This window comes from Brassica napus, chromosome C3, assembly GCF_020379485.1.
Source record: "Brassica napus cultivar Da-Ae chromosome C3, Da-Ae, whole genome shotgun sequence".
NCBI classification, from domain to species: Eukaryota; Viridiplantae; Streptophyta; class Magnoliopsida; order Brassicales; family Brassicaceae; genus Brassica; species Brassica napus.
The window spans coordinates 4,582,872-4,601,516 of record NC_063446.1 but is presented as its reverse complement, the minus strand read 5'-3'; the positions used below and the strand labels follow the sequence as shown (position 1 = coordinate 4,601,516).

The 18,645-nt window shown below is 39.6% G+C and overlaps 3 protein-coding genes and 1 pseudogene across 3 annotated transcripts; 1 reads left to right on the top strand and 3 right to left on the bottom strand.

Moving 5' to 3' along the window:
* Nucleotides 1-7,753: 7,753 nt before the first annotated feature.
* LOC106386823 (protein CANDIDATE G-PROTEIN COUPLED RECEPTOR 7-like) lies at nucleotides 7,754-9,301 on the bottom strand. The gene has a single exon (XM_013826638.3). The coding sequence runs from the start codon at nucleotides 9,228-9,230 to the stop codon at nucleotides 7,911-7,913; it is 1,320 nt and encodes a 439-aa protein (XP_013682092.2). The 5' UTR covers nucleotides 9,231-9,301; the 3' UTR covers nucleotides 7,754-7,910.
* A 546-nt stretch (nucleotides 9,302-9,847) lies between these two features.
* Nucleotides 9,848-12,687, bottom strand: LOC106386586 (probable receptor-like protein kinase At5g18500). Its single transcript, XM_022698733.2, has 8 exons — nucleotides 12,669-12,687; nucleotides 12,473-12,584; nucleotides 11,391-12,032; nucleotides 11,086-11,313; nucleotides 10,835-11,005; nucleotides 10,625-10,754; nucleotides 10,335-10,547; nucleotides 9,848-10,244 (listed from the first exon to the last, which is right to left on the bottom strand). Exons 3-8 carry the CDS (start codon nucleotides 12,005-12,007, stop codon nucleotides 10,131-10,133), a joined length of 1,473 nt encoding a protein of 490 aa, XP_022554454.2. The 5' UTR covers nucleotides 12,008-12,032; nucleotides 12,473-12,584; nucleotides 12,669-12,687; the 3' UTR covers nucleotides 9,848-10,130.
* Nucleotides 12,688-13,836: 1,149 nt separating this feature from the next.
* On the top strand, nucleotides 13,837-16,604 carry LOC106433884 (inositol phosphorylceramide glucuronosyltransferase 1). Its single transcript, XM_013874729.3, has 9 exons — nucleotides 13,837-14,254; nucleotides 14,332-14,452; nucleotides 14,521-14,870; nucleotides 15,002-15,109; nucleotides 15,194-15,328; nucleotides 15,419-15,529; nucleotides 15,621-15,891; nucleotides 15,971-16,094; nucleotides 16,184-16,604. The coding sequence occupies exons 1-9, from the start codon at nucleotides 14,012-14,014 to the stop codon at nucleotides 16,326-16,328; spliced, it is 1,608 nt and encodes a 535-aa protein (XP_013730183.2). The 5' UTR covers nucleotides 13,837-14,011; the 3' UTR covers nucleotides 16,329-16,604.
* Nucleotides 16,576-18,046, bottom strand: LOC106386584 (annotated as a pseudogene).
* Between the last annotated feature and the right edge of the window lie 599 nt (nucleotides 18,047-18,645).

Genomic DNA, 18,645 nt, shown 5'->3' with positions numbered 1-18,645 from the left:
AGAAATATAAACCTCTGATTAATCAAAATTAGAATTCGAAGGTTTGACTTGGAGAGGCATTGGCCACATGTGAGCAGCTTTTGGAGATTGTGTTATTCTCCCAAAGATCTTTTGGACCACAGCATTGGTATCCTCATCTATCAGATGTAGACAATACATATGATCAAATCTAAGCAAATCAAATAAAATATTAACTTTAAACCTGTTCTATATTATTGTTGTTGAGATGAAGATCAAGAAGTGAAGAGATTAAGCTGCCAGACTTGAGAATTAAGCTGCCAGACTTTATAAGGTTTTATAAGGCTTTATAAGGGTTTTATAAGCTCGATTTTATTGAAGAGAAGAAGAAGAGAGGAAAAGATATTTTATTATATTGTGTACTGAGGTCACTTGTCTTTAATACTTGTACCCAGATCCACAATTAGATTAAGGAAACTATTCTCTCATTCTTTCTCTTACATCTTCAGATCTACTTTCTCTCTCTCTATGTTCTTCATGTTTTTCATTCTCCAATAATAAACTCTCAATAATTCTCTCATTCTATCAATTCTCTCATTCTAACATGGTATCAGAGCCAGGTTACTCTAAAACCTGAGTTCATTCCGCAAATTTGTGTTCTTGAAGATTCTGGGTTCGTGAGTGTTCTTGAAGATTGGATATTCTGTGTTATTACTGTGTTGAGGTTCTCTTCTTATAGATGGAAACAAACGACACCATGGTGAAGCTATATATACACCGGTTACTCCTGATAAGTGGAGTTGTGGAGGTGAAGTGATTACGAAGCAGATGGATGAAGGCAAGTGGATTCAAGAGAATCAGGGAACACTTGGGATCATCCAAAGGTCGCTCTCAAGTTCAATCCTGGAAGCTGATACTCATGAAGGGACGGCTAAGGAGTTGTTGGAGAGTATGGAAGCTGTGTATAAGGACAGATCCCATCTGGGCAAGGTTTCTGTGGTCAAGCGGGCCATTGAGGAGCTGAAGCAAGATGGAGAAGAGCTCAGTAAGCATCTTGAACGGTTTAAGAGCTTATGGGCAGAGTTAAAGGCGCTCAGACCGAGTACCTTGGATAAAATCGTACTGAAGAGAAGGCTAGAGCAAGATGAAGTCTTGAGTCTCCTGCTGAGTTTAGATAAGTCCTATGATAAACTGGCCAGGAAGATACTCACAGAAGAAACTCTACCTGATGTAGAGAGTGTGTGTGGTATGTTGAAGCAGAAGCAAGCAACAACTCAGCCAGAGGAGAGGAGACAGATTACTGAACTACAACAAGTAATCAGTGGCAAGAGCTTGTATTCAGCATACATAGGAGATATAAAAGATGGGGATGAATTAAAAAATAGACACGAGAAGGGTAGAGCTGATGAGGTGATTACCAGAAGAGAGTGGGATGCATTTGTAGCTGAAGCAAAAGCACTCATTGCATCTAAGAAGCAAGGAATTCAGCCAGTAAGGTATAAACCTATTATTGTGGATTCTGGAGCCAGTCATCACATGATCAGTGATAGGAGCCTGCTGGATGAAGTGAGAGCAGCTACTGGGGATGTTCAGATAGCAAATGGAGATAAAATTCCTATAGAAGGGATAGGAAACTTGAAGCTATTTGACAGGGAATCAACAGCCTTGTACCTGCCTCAGTTTACTTCCAATTTGATATCTGTGAAGAGAGCTACTGTTGACTTGCAATGTCAAGTAGTATTCAGGCCAGAGGAGGTTGAGTTTCAAGATCTCATTACTGGTCAAGTGATTGGAAAGGGGAGCAGCACCAACAACCTATACCAGCTACAATCAACTAAGCTCTCTAAACCCTTTATCTCTATATGCATGAGTAGTACTGCTGATGATTGTGATAGCATTACTTGGCATGCTAGATTAGGACATCCTCACCCTCGCGCCCTTGAGCTCATGATGCCTAATCTATCAGTTAATCACCTGGAATGTGAAGCATGCATACTAGGGAAGCATTGCAAAACTGTTTTTCCCACATCTGAAACTGTCTATGAGAAATGCTTTGACTTAATACACTCTGATGTGTGGACATCTCCATGTATATCTAGGGATAAGCATAAGTATTTTGTGACTTTCATAGATGAAAAATCTAAGTATACATGGGTCACATTGCTTCCTTCCAAGGATAGAGTGTTAGAGGCATTTATAAACTTCCAAGCTTATGTCACTAATCAGTATAATGCTACTGTGAAGGTACTAAGGTCAGACAATGGAGGTGAATACACTAGCCATGCATTCAAGAATCATCTGATGAAGCATGGGATAGTTCATCAAACCAGCTGTCCCTACACTCCACAACAGAATGGTGTGGCTGAGAGGAAGAACATACACCTGATGGAAGTAGCAAGATCAATGATGTTTCATTCCAATGTTCCCAAGAGATTTTGGAGTGATGCAGTTGTCTCAGCGTGTTATCTCATCAACAGGACGCCAACGAAAGTTCTGAGGGATCTATCTCCGTTTGAGGTGCTGAACAAGTCTAGGCCGCAGATTCAACATTTGAGAGTGTTTGGGTGTACCTGCTATGTATTGGTTCCAGGAGAACTGAGGAAGAAGCTTGATGCAAAAAGCACTAAGGCTATGTTTATTGGATACTCTATCACTCAGAAAGGGTATAAGTGTTATGATCCAACAACAGGGAGGGTGTTGGTGTCTAGAGATGTTAAATTCATTGAAGGGAAAGGGTATTATGAAGAAAAGATATGGGATGATTTGAAGGATCTTCCACAAATGCCATCAGATAAGGCAACAAATCTGAGGATGGTATTGGAGAATCTTGGGATTAGCATGACCCAGGATCAGAGAACAAGAAGAGAACCACCAAGAAGCACAAATACTCATGAGGAGGAAAGTGAAAGGATCTCCCCTCTTGATCATGAGGGGGGAAGTGAAGCTGAATCAGGAGTGCAACAACAACAGCAGAGTGATTCAGGAAGTCATGATCAAGGAGAGACACAAGGAGAAGAGAGTCCAAGATCAGATGGAGATGCGCAGGCTGATAGAGAGAGTCCAAGATCGGATGCGCAGACTGATAGAGATGAGCATGCAGCTATGCAAAATCCAGTCGAGTCAGTTGGGATTCAGGAACCAGAAACAGAGGTTCAACCACTGAGGAGAAGTACCAGGGTGAAGAAAGATCCATCAAATTGGGTGAACACAAGGATGTGCTACAATGCGGAGGCTGTAGCACATCCGACTCAAGTAGTATGTTCGTTTGCAACATATCCAGAGGAGCATGTGGTCTTCATGTGTAATATGGATGAGAATGAGATCCCAAGGTCTTATGAGGAAGCCATGAAACATAAGGTCTGGAGAAACTCAGTGGGTGATGAAAGGGATGCAATGATCAGAAATGACACTTGGTATGAGAGTGAATTACCAAGAGGGAAGAAGGCAGTGTTTAGCAGATGGATCTTCACAATCAAGTACCGGGCAGATGGAACTATTGAGAGACGCAAAACTAGGCTGGTGGCAAGAGGGTTTACACAGACTTATGGGGAAGACTACATTGATACTTTTGCACCAGTGGCTAAGCTTCACACAATTCGAATTGTGTTATCCATTGCAACAAACTTGGAGTGGGATCTGTGGCAAATGGATGTGAAGAATGCTTTCCTGCAAGGTGAACTGGAAGATGAAGTAGACATGCATCCACCTCCTGGTCTTGAGCATCTAGTAAAGCCAGGGAATGTCTTGAGATTGAAGAAGGCAATATATGGGCTGAAACAGTCACCTAGAGCTTGGTACAGGAAGCTGAGTACAACTCTCAATGGGAGAGGATTTAGGAAGTCTGAACTGGATCACACTCTCTTCACCTTGACAGGACCTTCAGGGATCATTGTGATTCTAGTGTATGTGGATGATTTGATTATCACAGGAAGTGATAAGGCAGGGATCCAGGCTACTAAGGAGTTTCTCAAATCAGTGTTTGACATCAAGGATTTGGGAGAGATGAAGTATTTTCTGGGTATTGAGATATGCAGATCTAAGGGGGGCTTGTTCATGTCTCAAAGGAAGTACACTGTGGATATATTGAAGGGCCCTGGTAAGCTTGGAGGAAAGACAGCTAGGACACCGCTTGAGGATGGGTATAAGATTTTACTTGAGGGGGAGATTGAAAACAATCAACCATTTGAAGATGCTAAGCTGTATAGGAAGATGGTTGGGAAGCTGATCTACTTGACAATCACCAGGCCAAACATATGTTTCGCTGTGAATCAAGTTAGCCATCATATGCAAGCTCCAAAGATGCACCATTGGATTATGGTAGACAGGATCTTGAGGTATTTGAATGGCTCTAGCGGCCAAGGAGTCTGGATGGGATGCAATAGAAGTACAGAGGTGGTTGGTTATTGTGATGCTGACTGGGCTGGAGATAGAGTTGATAGGAGATCAACTACTGGGTATTGTACCTTCATTGGAGGGAACTTGGTTACATGGAAGAGTAAGAAGCAGAAAGTTGTCTCTTGTTCTAGTGTTGAGGCTGAATATAGAGCCATGTTGAAGTTGACAAATGAGCTAGTGTGGATCAAAGGGATATTGAAGCATTTGAGTATTGAGCAGACCACTCCCATGACAATGCATTGTGATAATCAGGCTGCTATCCACATCGCTTCTAATTCTGTGTTTCATGAGAGAACAAAGCACATAGAAGTTGATTGTCACAAGGTGAGGCAGATGATTGTCCTAGGAGTAATACTGCCATGTTACACAAGGAGTGAGGATCAACTGGCTGATGTGTTTACTAAGGCAGCGAGGCAGAAGACAATAGAGTCCATACTATCAAGGCTTGGACTCATTGATCTTACTTCCAGAAGCTGATCCCCTTAACCATGGAGTCTCCACTCTTTTTCCCTCATCAAGGTTTTATCCCAATGGGTTTTCCTTATTGAGGTTTTTAATGAGGGAGATCTTCATGGTTTCCAAGCTAGACAAGTTCACTTAGTCTAGCTTGAGGGGGAGTGTTGAGATGAAGATCAAGAAGTGAAGAGATTAAGCTGCCAGACTTGAGAATTAAGCTGCCAGACTTTATAAGGTTTTATAAGGCTTTATAAGGGTTTTATAAGCTCGATTTTATTGAAGAGAAGAAGAAAAGAGGAAAAGATATTTTATTATATTGTGTACTGAGGTCACTTGTCTTTAAATACTTGTACCCAGATCCACAATTAGATTAAAGAAACTATTCTCTCCTTCTTTCTCTTACATCTTCAGATCTACTTTCTCTCTCTATATGTTTTTCATTCTCCAATAATAAACTCTCAATAATTCTCTCATTCTATCAATTCTCTCATTCTAACAATTGTGTCTCCTCTGGTTCCCCTGGAAGTTGTACAAACGGCTATACACATGAGCACCGTTATGTATACTGTCCGGCAATGAACTGATACAGATCATTACTAACTGGAACTGGTTTCATAGTCATTATCTAAAAGGCTAAAAACGCAATCAATAAATTTTCAATGAAACTACAAACGTCGGATTGATGAAGCTATATGTTCTAAAACCACAAACAACTCCAGTCTCAGTTTTACGCCAAATAAAACCCGATAAAAAAATAAACTCAAGAGTCATGACCCTAATCTTAGATAAAACGAGAACGTCAGGTGGCCTAGTGGCAGGACTGAACGTTTCTCACACACGACTACCCGAGGTCGCCAGTTCGATACTCAGGGACAGCGGGGTGGAACTGGGTTAGCTAAAAAATCCCTACGGGGATTTCTGGCGAGGTGGCCCTTCGGGGTGAGCCCAGTCACTATAAAAAGTTCAACCCATAAAGTTTTTAACCGGGCCTCGTAGTCTGGTGGTAAAGGAACCTCGGCTGAGGTGCCCGCCACCCGACTTCGAGCCCCGGCCACGGGGGGTATTTACATGGGCTGCCTCTCGCCCTCCAGACCACTTCGCGTAACCAGGGGCCATTAAGTGGACGCTTAAAAATCCTGTAATGGCATGGGCTTAGGCCCGGTGGACTAGTCGATCACGCAAAGTGGTCGGATACTGGATTATCAAAAAATCTTAGATAAAACAATAAGACAAACCGATCCATTGGATCATACACACACTGGTGATTGACTTTGTTTAAAGACACAACTAAGCAACGTAAAGCAATAAGGGACACTAAAACTTCAACTTCTTGTTGGGTCTTTTCAACTTGGCATCTTCATCGACTGTGATATGTTGCTTTCAAAAAAGTTTTCCAACGGAATCCAGAAAGTAACGTTAAAAGACTTTATAAAATCATGTTGGGGGAAACGAAAAAGCAAGTAGAAAGATGAGATAAGCGAAAAAGTGTGAGGCCTTATGCTTTTTGTTTTACTTCTTCTTTTTCTTTTTTGTTAAGCTTAGTATTCTCTATCTAATCGTCATAAGAAGATACCTATAAACATGACGAACAAGGCATAAGAATTGGTCAGTAGAACATATTCTTTAAAGTTATTCCCTAGCCAGATAGAATGAAAGATAGTAGCTAGGGAGAATCAGATACCTTGACGTCTTCAAATGAGGCAACGTGTTGGATTCTTCTTCCTGATGAACTCGAAGCCCCACCTGGTCGACAGTAGATTAACATAATGCCTTCACATTCGATACTTAGGAGAGATTAGGAAAGACTCATTCTGCCATATAATATGTTCCCTAGTAATATAACCGATGCATGTATTTTCTTTTTCATTCGGATTCGCTCGATCGGATAAAAGTAAATCTATCATTATTTGCGTGTTATGTTGAATTCACTGACGAGCATTCTAAGAGCATCCACAATATGTTCGTGTTATGCAAAAACTCTAAGAGTTTAGGAAAAACTTAGGAGAGATTAGGAAAGATTCATTCTGCCATATAATATGTTCTTAGAGTTTGTGCAAAAAAGAATCCTCAAAATCTTTTGATAAGGATTGATCCTTACACTGTTCACGGGTACCATTGACTACGAGACGGCCCGTGAATGGTCATCTTTTTTTTTTTTTCTTTTTTAAAAAAAACTCCAAAATATCCAAGATTAATCTGAAATGCCCTTGTGCTAAGGACTCCAATGAGTCTCACCATTGCGGATGGTCTAAAGTCCGAAGTGCGTAAAATTTAGTTCACAGTTTTCAGGCAACAAGTCAGTATGCATTTTCATCTGACGAATGCTAAGTATGATTTTTAAGCTCTTTTAAAGCTACTTTGAAGGTGAGAGTTGGGCTCGGATACTAATTTTCTTAGCTAAGCTAAAATCTCGGAATAACTTCTAGCTTTCAACCCTAATGTCAGCAAAAATACTAGAAAATCTAGGATAGCTGATGAGAACAAGATCTGATTCTCCTTTTATTCATGCTTTGAATCAATAAATAAGATGAACAGAGAACAAATTAAAGCAAATCACCAAAGATAGAACACTGGGTTGAATTCTAGAGCTCCTGAAGCCCAAACCAAGATCAAAGCCCAAACTAATTCCTATAGCGCCTCTTTAACTCTTGAGCTCTCAACTAACCGATAAGCCTTGTTGCTAAGCTGGCAAAGCTAACTTCCTTGCCGGACAAGAATGCTAGTTACAATAGTCCTGCACTAGACCTAACACGAACACCTTAACAGTACCTCAGATCTATGCTAGCTGAGCTATCAACCGTGACTGTAACCAACTAAAAACTCTTTTAGGCTACTAGTTAAATGGTCCTCTACTACACTTACAAGAACCTTATCATCACATTGGCTGTAACACATAATCACATCCATATCTGAATTGTGGATGTTAGATGGTGTAATATTGTGGTTCGATAAATATTTGTATTGAATGAGCATAAAGCTGAATGATAAACTGTGAAGAATAGACTACATAACCCCAAAATCCGTACTGATGAAAAATGCTATAAAAAAGTGGTGAAAAAGTTTGTAACAGTGGAACAAAAAATAGTTGCAACATTAGACACTCAAAGCTCAAACTCATCGTCTCTAAGAGCAATAGCAGCAGCTTCTTCTTCATCATCATCAACAGCAAAGTACTCATTCTTCTCCTCAGGCCTAAACATATAAAACATAATCACATAGAACACCAAACTCACAATCTCCTCCGCCGCAAAACTCACCCACCGGTACTTATACGCCGCGATCGTCTTAAGCGCAAACACAACGATCCTCGTGAAGTACAGATACCCAATGACAACAATGTAGAACTGCCTAAACAGCGTCAGCTTCGACAAGTTCCTCGCAGCTTTCCCATCGGTTTTCGACGTCTCTCTCAAGGCCCGAATCGACCAAACTATAGGGAAGATAATTGCACAGCAACAGATTATATCAACAAGCAAGAACACTTGGTTCCACGTCACCCAGTCTTTAATAAACGGCCCCGTTTCGCCGATCACGATCGACGCGATGTTGGCTAGTACTTGCAGTGGGATCACTATGATAAACACGTTCTTCTCCTTCTCCTGCAAGAAAGGTTTCAAGAACGACCAGCCGGTTCCGATCAAGATGATCACGGTGAAAAGCAACACGACACGAATGAACTGGAAGATGTAGAAGAGTATGTCCCAGCCGTGCGGCGTCCCCGTGACCTTCACGTAGTGTTTGTCTTCCGCTGCGCAGATTAGATTTAGGGATTTGATTAGAAGCAGTCCCGCCATGAGGAGATGGATCCGGTGGACAACGCGTTTGTTCGTCCAGCAAGTGTAGCTCCAATAGGTTAGGAATGCGAGGTAGGAGAGGAAGAAGAAGGAGTAGAGAGAGGGGAGCTGTGTGGATCCGGCGGGTAAGTAGTCTTTAGATCCGTTGGGGTCTCTGTTGTACATCTCGGTTCTAACCGCCATGGAGACTTTCGTCTCGGGGAGGCAGTTAGCGAAGAAGAGGGAGTACTCGTTGGGGGAAGTCACCGGGTAGGATTGGTTGAATCGTGAGTTCGGAGGAGGGGAGAGATCTCGGAAGGTGAATAGATGCGTGACGTAGTGGGAATCGAGGACGCAGAATCTGGAGTTCTGGTTGATCTCGAGGAGGACTTGGAGGAGGGATTCTTCGGAGAGGAGGAAGAAGCCGAGGCGAGAGGGGTCTGGGTTCGGATCTGAGGAGGAGGCCACGGAGACGGAGGAGACGGAGATGGTGACGTGGCCGGTGTGTGTGAATCCGAATTTTTCGAAGAGGATCATCGGACGTGCGTCGTCGGAGATGGCTAGTGATTTGATCTCTGCGGTAGAAGGAGGAATTGCGGCGAGGAGGAGGAGGAGGAAGGCGAAGACGGTTAGGGGCGTTTTCGTCATTGTGAGGTCGAGAGAGGGAGAGACGTGTTGGAAGACGACGGGTTGAATTAGCCGTCGCGAGTTTGATTTTTCGGGTTTTATAGGCTTCAGTTTTTGTCAGATCTGAGTCAAGTCAACGTATTTTTATTTTAATTTTGATGTATATTTACATTTTTTAATTTTTTTTTTTGGAGAAAATATATTTACAAAGTACATTTACGACTAATTATTGTTTTCTCACTTTTGTAAATACTAATTGTTTTTTTATAAATTATATTTACATTTTAGAACTTGATTTTATTTAAAATTGAATTGCGTTATTTATCGTCATGTCTTGATTTTTTTCTTTTAAAACTTGATTGAGGTCAGATTTACTTGTCAACTAAATGAAGAACTTATAAAATGATGCTAATCATGTTTAACACAGTTATTTTAATGAACGTTGTATCATCATGTCTTAATTTTTTTTTCTTTCTAAAACTTGATTTTGGTCATGTTTACTTGTCAACTAAACGAAGATCTTATAAAATAATGCTAATCATGATTAACTCAGTTATTTAATGGGAACGTAATAAATAGCCGGTTTGCGTTTAACACAACGCATGATTTGCAATAGACCTTTATCAGACGGTCTCAGATAAACAAACAGGAATTCCACAAGCAAACCAAACTACACGTCGTTTATCTCAAAGACTTAACATATCCTACAAAACCTGGCGTTTTCTTGGTCCAAAAACAACCTACACTGCAACACGTAGAGAAGCAAATGATAATACAACAAACAAACAAACACTATACAAGCAAATGGTGTTTAATGGAAACAAACCAAACAGAAACAATGAACACTCTCACTCTTCTCTCTCCTTATTACCAAAGAACGATCGAACAAATATGACATAACACATACGATCTGGAGAAGACCTATCCAGCTTCAGGCTTTAGGCCATGGTACTCGCTCTTGTCAGTGTCTGTGCTGTTCCTAGGAGGATCTGAATCTCTTGTTGTCCCGTTCTGACTCCTTCGTTTTCTCCTATCCTGAAAATTCTCAAAATTGGTAGAGCTTTCAAAAACCAAACTCAACAAAGAAAACTATGAGAAGCAGTTTTCAAAGATGTTCATACATACCTCTCTAGGAATTGGGTACTCCTCGGATTCAAGCATACGTGCAACTTGGCTCATCCTTGGTCGTTTCTCAGACATTGGATCAACACACCTCAAAGCAGTCAAGAGTGTTCTCTTTAAGGCACTTGTAGATGGTTTTGTGTTGAGGTTTGGGTCAACCACTTCTTCTGATCTTCTTTGTTGAACCATCATCTTCAGCCATTCCACCAAATGTACCTACATAATGAGAGAAAAAAGAAACTTAGGAAACAGAGTTACGTGTGTTTGAAGGTTTCTTTAAGGGGGTCTTTTACCTCAGGTGGTGGGCGAGCATAGTCTACTGGATATCTACCAGTTATAGCTTCCAAGAGTACAACCCCAAAGCTGTAGACATCACTCTTCTCATTCAGAAGACCAGAGTTCGCATACTCTGGAGCTACATAGCTGAAAGCAAGAAGACACATTATGTCACAAGATCAACAATTATGTGCAAAGTGTACACAAAGAGAGGCCACAACACTTACCCAAAGGTACCCATAACTCGAGTAGTTATAAAGCTTTTATCAGCGCCAAGAAGCTTAGCAAGTCCAAAGTCAGAAATTTTAGAATTAAACTTGTCATCAATCAGAATGTTGCTAGACTTTATGTCTCTATGCACCACTTTTGGCTCAATCGCCTCGTGTAGGTAAGCAAGCCTGCATCACACCACACCACCCAAATCACCTCAGATGAAGAGAAAAAAAAAAAAACAAAAAAAGCTTTCACAAGGACTTACGCTTTGGCTGTTCCTATAAGAATTTTCATCCGTGCCTCCCACGTTAGATACTCGTGATTCTGATTGTCTCCACGTAGCCATTGCTCCAAGTTCCCATTGTTAACATACTCATACACCAGCATCCTCTGCGTTCCTTCCATGCAATATCCAAGAAGACGGACCAAGTTCTTGTGGCGAACGTGACCTATAGCTTCAACCTCTACTCTGAAGTCTTTGTCAGCTTGTCCACTACAAACATGCAAAACATCACCATTTAAAAAAAAACAAAATTAAGGAAATGAACTCTTGAATCTTGTTTCACTTACAGATTGTTGAGCAACTTTTTAACCGCAACAGGACTACCATTAACAAGGCTACCACGGTACACAACTCCATAACCACCATCACCGATGATATTATCCCTCGAGAACTGGTTTGTAGCCATCTGAAGATCTCTGAGAGTGAACCAATGACCCCATCCAAGGTGAGAAAACTCTGGAAGACCAGACAAAGGAGAAGGAGCTGTAAGATGATTAGCTGAAGACACGCTTGATCCATCTTTCTTCTCCATGTGATTAAACGAGCCTGATCTGCTACTATCACCATTCTCTGACTCTGCTACTACTACTGCTGCTGCTACCCCTTTCTCAGGCTCTTTATCACCAAACTTCTCACTAATAGAGGGGTATCCATTGGCGTCGCCGTTGGTTGATGAAACCTCGTCGACTCTAATCTCTTTGATCTCTTCAGGGACACTAGGAGGTATGTGGAGGCTAAGAGGGATTTGGCTAGGAGATGGTCTAGACTTTTTTCTTCTGAAAGTAAGCCATATAGATACAGCTAAAACTACAAGGAAAATAGCTGAGAGAACAATCACTATGATCTCCCAGAGCTCTAAGCCATTGTACTTCCGAGATAATGCGTTGTTTAAACTAGTTCCCATCTTCTTAAACCTCTGCTTTATCCACCTGAAAAGGACAAAGAACCAAAGAGTTTAGAACTCAAGAACACTTAAAAAATCTTTTATAAACAAAGAAGAGGCAATCAGAGTAACCAAAGCCGAGAGAAACTCTAAGCTTATACCAAAAGATGGAACCATATCCGATTACAGAGTTCAAATTAGAAAGGAACAAGTAAAAAAGACAAGAACTTGAACAGAGACTAAAGGAGAAATCAGATTCATACAAACAAGCATTGTGTCTAAGACCAAACGCCAGCTAAACATTCTACATGTGAACAAAAATAAAACTCATCAGCGGCTAATCTAGAGGAAAAAAATAGCTACCGACAATAGAAACTTATCAGAAAGTCTCCATCGCATTGTCTAAAAACACGGCTTAGCAAATCAAAGAAGACCAAAGAACTTACAATTATAAAACTAGGGTTCTAAAGTGAGAGAGAATCAAACCTGATGGGAGGGGTTTCAGAGGGACATGGAAGGAAAAAGTCAGATCTCAAGCAGCATTGACTAGAAAGTTCCCTGCTTTGGATCTTTGTAGGAAGGGAAGGATCTCTCTAACCTACAGACAAGACCCTAGATGAAAAAAGGAACAAGAAAGAAATGGAAGACCAGAAATGTCAGTGGGAAAAGATTGAAGCTTTACCTTGTTAGATAAGCAGTAAGTAAATAAAGATGATTTTATCTTTTTTATTATTAGCTTGTCCAACAAAAGTGACGACCGACGAAAACGAAACAAAGGTGGAGACTTTTTTGGATTTGTGACGGACAAAGACTTGCTCAAAAGTAAAAAAAAAAGTTTATTTTGCTACAGACTGTAAACTGAATGGAATGTCAAAACCAAATCTAATTTACTCTTGTTAACAAAAACAATCTTTCTCTTTTGGTTTGTCTTAAATTGTTGAACGAGGATGTCTTTTATGGGTCTGTTTGATTCTAAATAAATTTGACATTAGTGTCATTTATATCTAAATAAATTTTGAAGTTAATGCCATTTATACACTTATCTACCGATGTAGAAAAACGGCTGCTGTTTTGTTTTCCCTCCAAACTGTGTTTATGCAAATAATTAAAAAATAGTGTTATGTAAATTTAGTATTTACCAATCTAGCAATTATTTATTCTATTATAGTTTAGGAATGTTATTGAATGTTTTGTTAAGTCTAGTGTTTGTATAAAATCAAAGTTTGAGATGGCTGAAAAAAGCAGAAAATTTACATGTATGTGTATAACCTAAAACTTATAAACATCCAAACAGATTTTGATCATCCAAACAGATGACTAAGAAGTTATATAAATTTTATCATTTCTATATTTACTCAAATTCAATTTCTTATTCCAGTAAAAAAATAGGCTTAAATATTTGTAACTGAACTCAAAATCCAACCAAATACAAACTTATAAACATCCAAACAGATTCTATAGAACAATTATTGAAAATAAAATAGTATCCGAATTTTACGTGAACTTAAACATATATCTAAAAACTAAAATTGTTTTATAAGAAGAGGGACCAATCATAAAATCCCAAGTGATCAAAGTTGTCATGTTTTCAATAATATCGCCCATAATTATTCCATTCAGGTTCTACTAATTTATTAATTTTTATATTTTAAATGAGATGTTCTAAAGTTTTCTACACAAATTTTTAAAGTGTTTGTTTCTATCTAATTAAAAATTTATTGTATTTATTATTTTAATTAGTTTAGTTAGAAATAAAATTGCACTAAATTCATAAATAACATTTAATTTTTAACAAAAAAAACATTGTTCTACACGGAGGAAGTATTGAATGAATATCTAGAACATGTTACGGTTTCTAAAACGACGGCGGCGAAAGGAATAAAGAGAAGTCTCAGACACAGACAGAACAGCAAAGGAGGAACAAACATAACAACGAAGAAGTTTCAAAAATCTACTTTTCAAACGTATACTTTCCTTAAATTAAGATCTTTGTTAATCCACTTTTCTCTACAAAGTTAGATCCGAATGATTACTATGTTGAGAGACAAGGCGAGTCTCTGTGTTCTCCTCTTCTCAATCTTACTCCTTTTCAAGGGTTCGTTTGGATCTGAATCAAGCAAGGAAGCTTACGTGACACTCTTATACGGCGATGAGTTCTTATTAGGAGTCAGAGTATTAGGCAAATCGATTCGAGACACTGGATCCGACAAAGACATGGTCGCTTTGGTCTCTGATGGCGTCTCAGATTACTCCAAGAAGCTACTCAAGGTTTGTTGAAATTTACAAGTTTGAGCTTAAAAATCTTGTCTTTTTTCATCACTTTGTTGAATTTTTGATACTAACAGGCTGATGGATGGAAAGTGGAGAAGATCAGTTTACTAGCGAACCCAAACCAAGTTCATCCGACAAGGTTCTGGGGTGTTTACACAAAGCTCAAGATCTTTAACATGACAGATTACAAGAAAGGTAAAGTCTTTGTTTGGATTCTTGTTTGAGAACTTTAAATTTTAAACCTTTTTTGGGTTTTGTGGCAGTTGTGTATCTTGATGCTGATACTATTGTGGTAAAGAACATTGATGATCTGTTCAAGTGCTCGAAGTTTTGCGCAAACTTGAAGCACTCCGAGAGGTTGAACTCCGGTGTCATGGTTGTTGAACCGTCCCAAGCTCTTTTTAATGACATGATAAGAAAAGTGAAGACTTTGTCTTCTTACACCGGAGGAGACCAGGGGTTCTTGAATTCTTACTATCCAGATTTTCAAAATGCTCGTGTGTTCGATCCTAGTTTAAGCCCTGAAGCGTTAAAAGCTAGACCAGTTCCTGATATGGAGAGGCTTTCGACGTTATATAATGCCGATGTTGGTCTTTATATGCTTGCTAATAAGGTATGTTTGCCTTTCTCGATTAGGAAACAAGACTGTGTACTTAGCCTTTGGTGTCTATTTGGTTCTGTCTTCATTTTTCTATGTTAATTTCAGGAATGGATTTTAATCTGTTTTAAGTTATTTTTCTGCAGTGGATGGTTGATGAGAGTAAACTTCATGTGATTCATTACACTCTTGGCCCTCTCAAGCCTTGGGACTGGTGGACAGCGTGGCTTGTGAAGCCTGTTGATGCCTGGCATGTAAGTCTTCTTCTTCTCTTTGAGTTTTTGAGGTCTCTCTCTACTAATTGAGCATTAACTCTGATGTTACCGCAACACTTTCAGAGCATTAGGGTAAAGCTTGAGGAAACTCTTCCTGGAACTGGAGGTGGCAAAAACCAAAACGATGAACTCGTCGTCAAGCTACTCTTCTTGTTACCTCTTTGTGCGCTTTTGTTCTGCATTTACCGATCCATTCAGGTTTAAGTCTCTCTTTGTTGTTGCCTTGACCTCTGCTACATTCATCCTTTTTGGATTACAAATTCATTCTCCCTTTTGTTTCTCTTTCAGGGTTATGAGGGGTCACTGTGCAGTCAATTTAGATATCTTTATTACAAAATTAGATCTAATAGAACACTTGGTTATAATTCTACATTTTCCACCATGAATCCTAGCCATCAAGTGAGTTTAATCATTAAATTGTTATTTTTGAGTTTTTTTTTTAAATGTTTGTATCTAATTTGAACATCTTGTATTGCTTTCTGTCTATTAGCTCCATAGTGGCAACTCACAGTCAAAGGTTCCTCAGCACTTAGGCGCGGTTTCAGTTTTAGTCTGTTTCACCGCCCTTCTGATATCCGTTGGAGTTTCCTTTCTGATTGTGCCTAGGCAAATCATGCCGTGGACTGGGTTGATCTTGGTGTACGAATGGACGTTTACAATCTTCTTTCTTTTGTTTGGTTGCTTCTTGCTTTTGGTGCATCAACATGGAAAGAAAATGGCAGTTTATACAGAATCATCCACCTTGGATGGTTCCGGAAAAGGTATGGCAATGAGAAGAAAATGATAAGCCTAGACATCGTAACCATTCTCTACAAAGTTGTTTTGTTTTGGTATTAACAGGTCATCAGCGAGGAGGTGTGTCTCGTGACGTGACTACATTGTATTATGGATTAGGGATGGTGTTTCTAGCTATTGCTGCTGTTTCTTTGCCTTATATATTAGGGATCACCGCTTTATTCGTGAGGTAATCTTCTTAATAAACTTGCTGAGAATGGTTTTTGTTACTGTTCAGCCCACATTTTAACTTGTTTCATCACTTTACATATTGAGCAGGTTGGGTCTAATGGTGGGTGTAGCCATAGTTTTAGCTGCCTACATGACTTATGCTTCAGAGCACCTAGCCATCAGATGGTTCTTGAAAGGTTTAGAAGACCGTCTTGAAACATCAAGATCAAAGTCCATATGTTTCATGTGCTGACACCACAAAAGGCAGTCACCTGAGAAAAATGTGTCACCATTGTAACTTGCAGAATCAAACAGAGCCATATGATTTGAGTTTTTGTAGTTATGTCTTAAGATTGTTATAGATTCTTGTAGCTTTGTTCTTTCTTTATCACCATGTCCCACTGTCTCCTCTCTTTACTCACATTTGTACAGATCATTAATACTGTGAAGAATTCTTTTCTTTGCTAACATTTGTACAGATCACTGCTTGATTATTTAGATTCTTGATAAAATTAAAACCATTTATTGATATTAGTCTTGTTACATAGTTGCTTTTACAATTTCAGAATCTAGAACATACACTATTTGCTCGACATTGAAGCTATCATAAGGCACAAACTTTGACCCTTTCCCCCAATAATGGCATTGTCCTCTAGGAAAGCTTTGAAAAGCTATGCAAGAACAGTTTCTCCAGCAGCTTCCATGACAGTCACTTATCCCAGAGCTCAAACCATCACCATAATAAGCATTATCCATCATGTACCCTCTTCTAGGTTCTAAATACTCCGACCCTTTCCTACACGCCGTTGGCTTCTCTGCGATGCAGATAGCTGAACTGCTCTTCAAATCCTTCTTGCACGGTCCACTGCCTTCAGAAGTCCCGCCGGCGCATGTGCTGCTCCTGAAGCTGTTTGTAACAGTGATTTGGCCTAGAGTATCCAAGAACCAGCTGGAAGAGACTTAGCCTTTAGTTTTCTTGACTGAGTAACTGAAGTAGTTCATGCGCTTGTCTGAATGGAATTTGAACTCATAATCAATATTGTATCTTCTGGATAGCTCTAAGGTTAGTTGAGAGCTTCCGTTGTTTGTCAATATTCCACTGGACCAGTAGATTTCACCGTGGCGCCAGACGAGTAGCTGGTTAGCTCCTGAAGGGTCTAGTCCTAGTCCGAATGCTCCTGGGGTTGGGACTTGGTTACTTGTCCAGGAAGTAACCGAAATTTCTTTCTTGGTTTTTAGGTTAAACCCAATCTTCATTCCTGGAAGTAATATATTGGTGGGATGGTCAAAGCTTTGCCATAGAACCCGGCCCGGTCCTCTTCCTCCTCGTCCTGTATCTCGGATCACGAAGTTTCCAGAATCGAGTAACGTGGCAGAGACGTTACCGGCCAAGGAAAGATGTGGGCTCACCATGATTGGAGAAGCATTTGCCCTTGTGATCTTGAGAGCACCATTGGTATCAATGGATAGAGAACCTGATGAATCAGAAACTGGTTCGGTTGGGTTACCCACCCAAACTGGATCACTTTGAGACCAGATACCAATATACCTAAGACCAGCTGAGCCAAGTAAGAAGGTAGATGATTCTCTAGGTGTAAAGAACCGGAGAGTGAAGGCCTCACCGGCAGAGATCAGCTGCTCCCAGTCTCTGAGCTGCTGTCCCGGTTTCAGTGTATCGGTTTTGAGTGGTGAAATGGCGAAAACCGAACCAAGAAAGATCGGTATGAGAAGGAGAGGAACAAGAATGGGTGAAAGAGCCATTAGTTGTTTGATTGGTAAAAGTGTTTGTCTCACTTATGAGAGATATATAGCAGCTTTTGTCTCTTTTTAGATTCCCAAATCTTCTATGACTTTGTATTTTTTTTTTGGCATAGCAAAGTCTTATATGCTTAAATAACACGAGGGAGGCTGCCTAAGAAACTTCTTTCGAAGTGTTTTATTAAAGACTTAAAGTCCCTTTCGATGGCAAGTTTCAAACTCAGACCAAAGCTTGGGTCAAAGTTGAGGTCGTATCTTTGTCCTTCCGACAACAGCCAAGTTAGTTGAATGTATTTGGTCTTACTATGGTTTGCAATGATAACCATGTAGAGTATCTACAATCATACCATAGAGCAAATAGGCTAGCAAATGGAGAACCTTTTAAATTAAAAAGAAAGATTCAAGACCAACTTGTATTCACTTTTGTGGCTTGATATGAAAATTACTCATTGATACATATATATAATCTTTAAGTGTGGAAAGTGGAAACGCGTAGTGGGGTTTTTGCAAGTGGCTGATGAGTGATGATGGCACTTAATCACTGATTCTAAGCATCAACGACTTGAGGAATAATCTTCCAAGTCTTCGGATTAATTTCCAACGTGTATTAAATAAATCTCCCACATATACTTGAAAATAAAGGCAATTCTCTCAAATAACTATTTTTAAGTTTTGGTCACAAAATAACATTTAAGAAAGAAAATGATCTATATAGTCCTTTTTTTATTTTGAATTTTTTTAATATTTACTTTTTACTTTTTAAAATTTGATACTTATACTCAAAATTTCACTCATCACTTCTAAATTCTAAG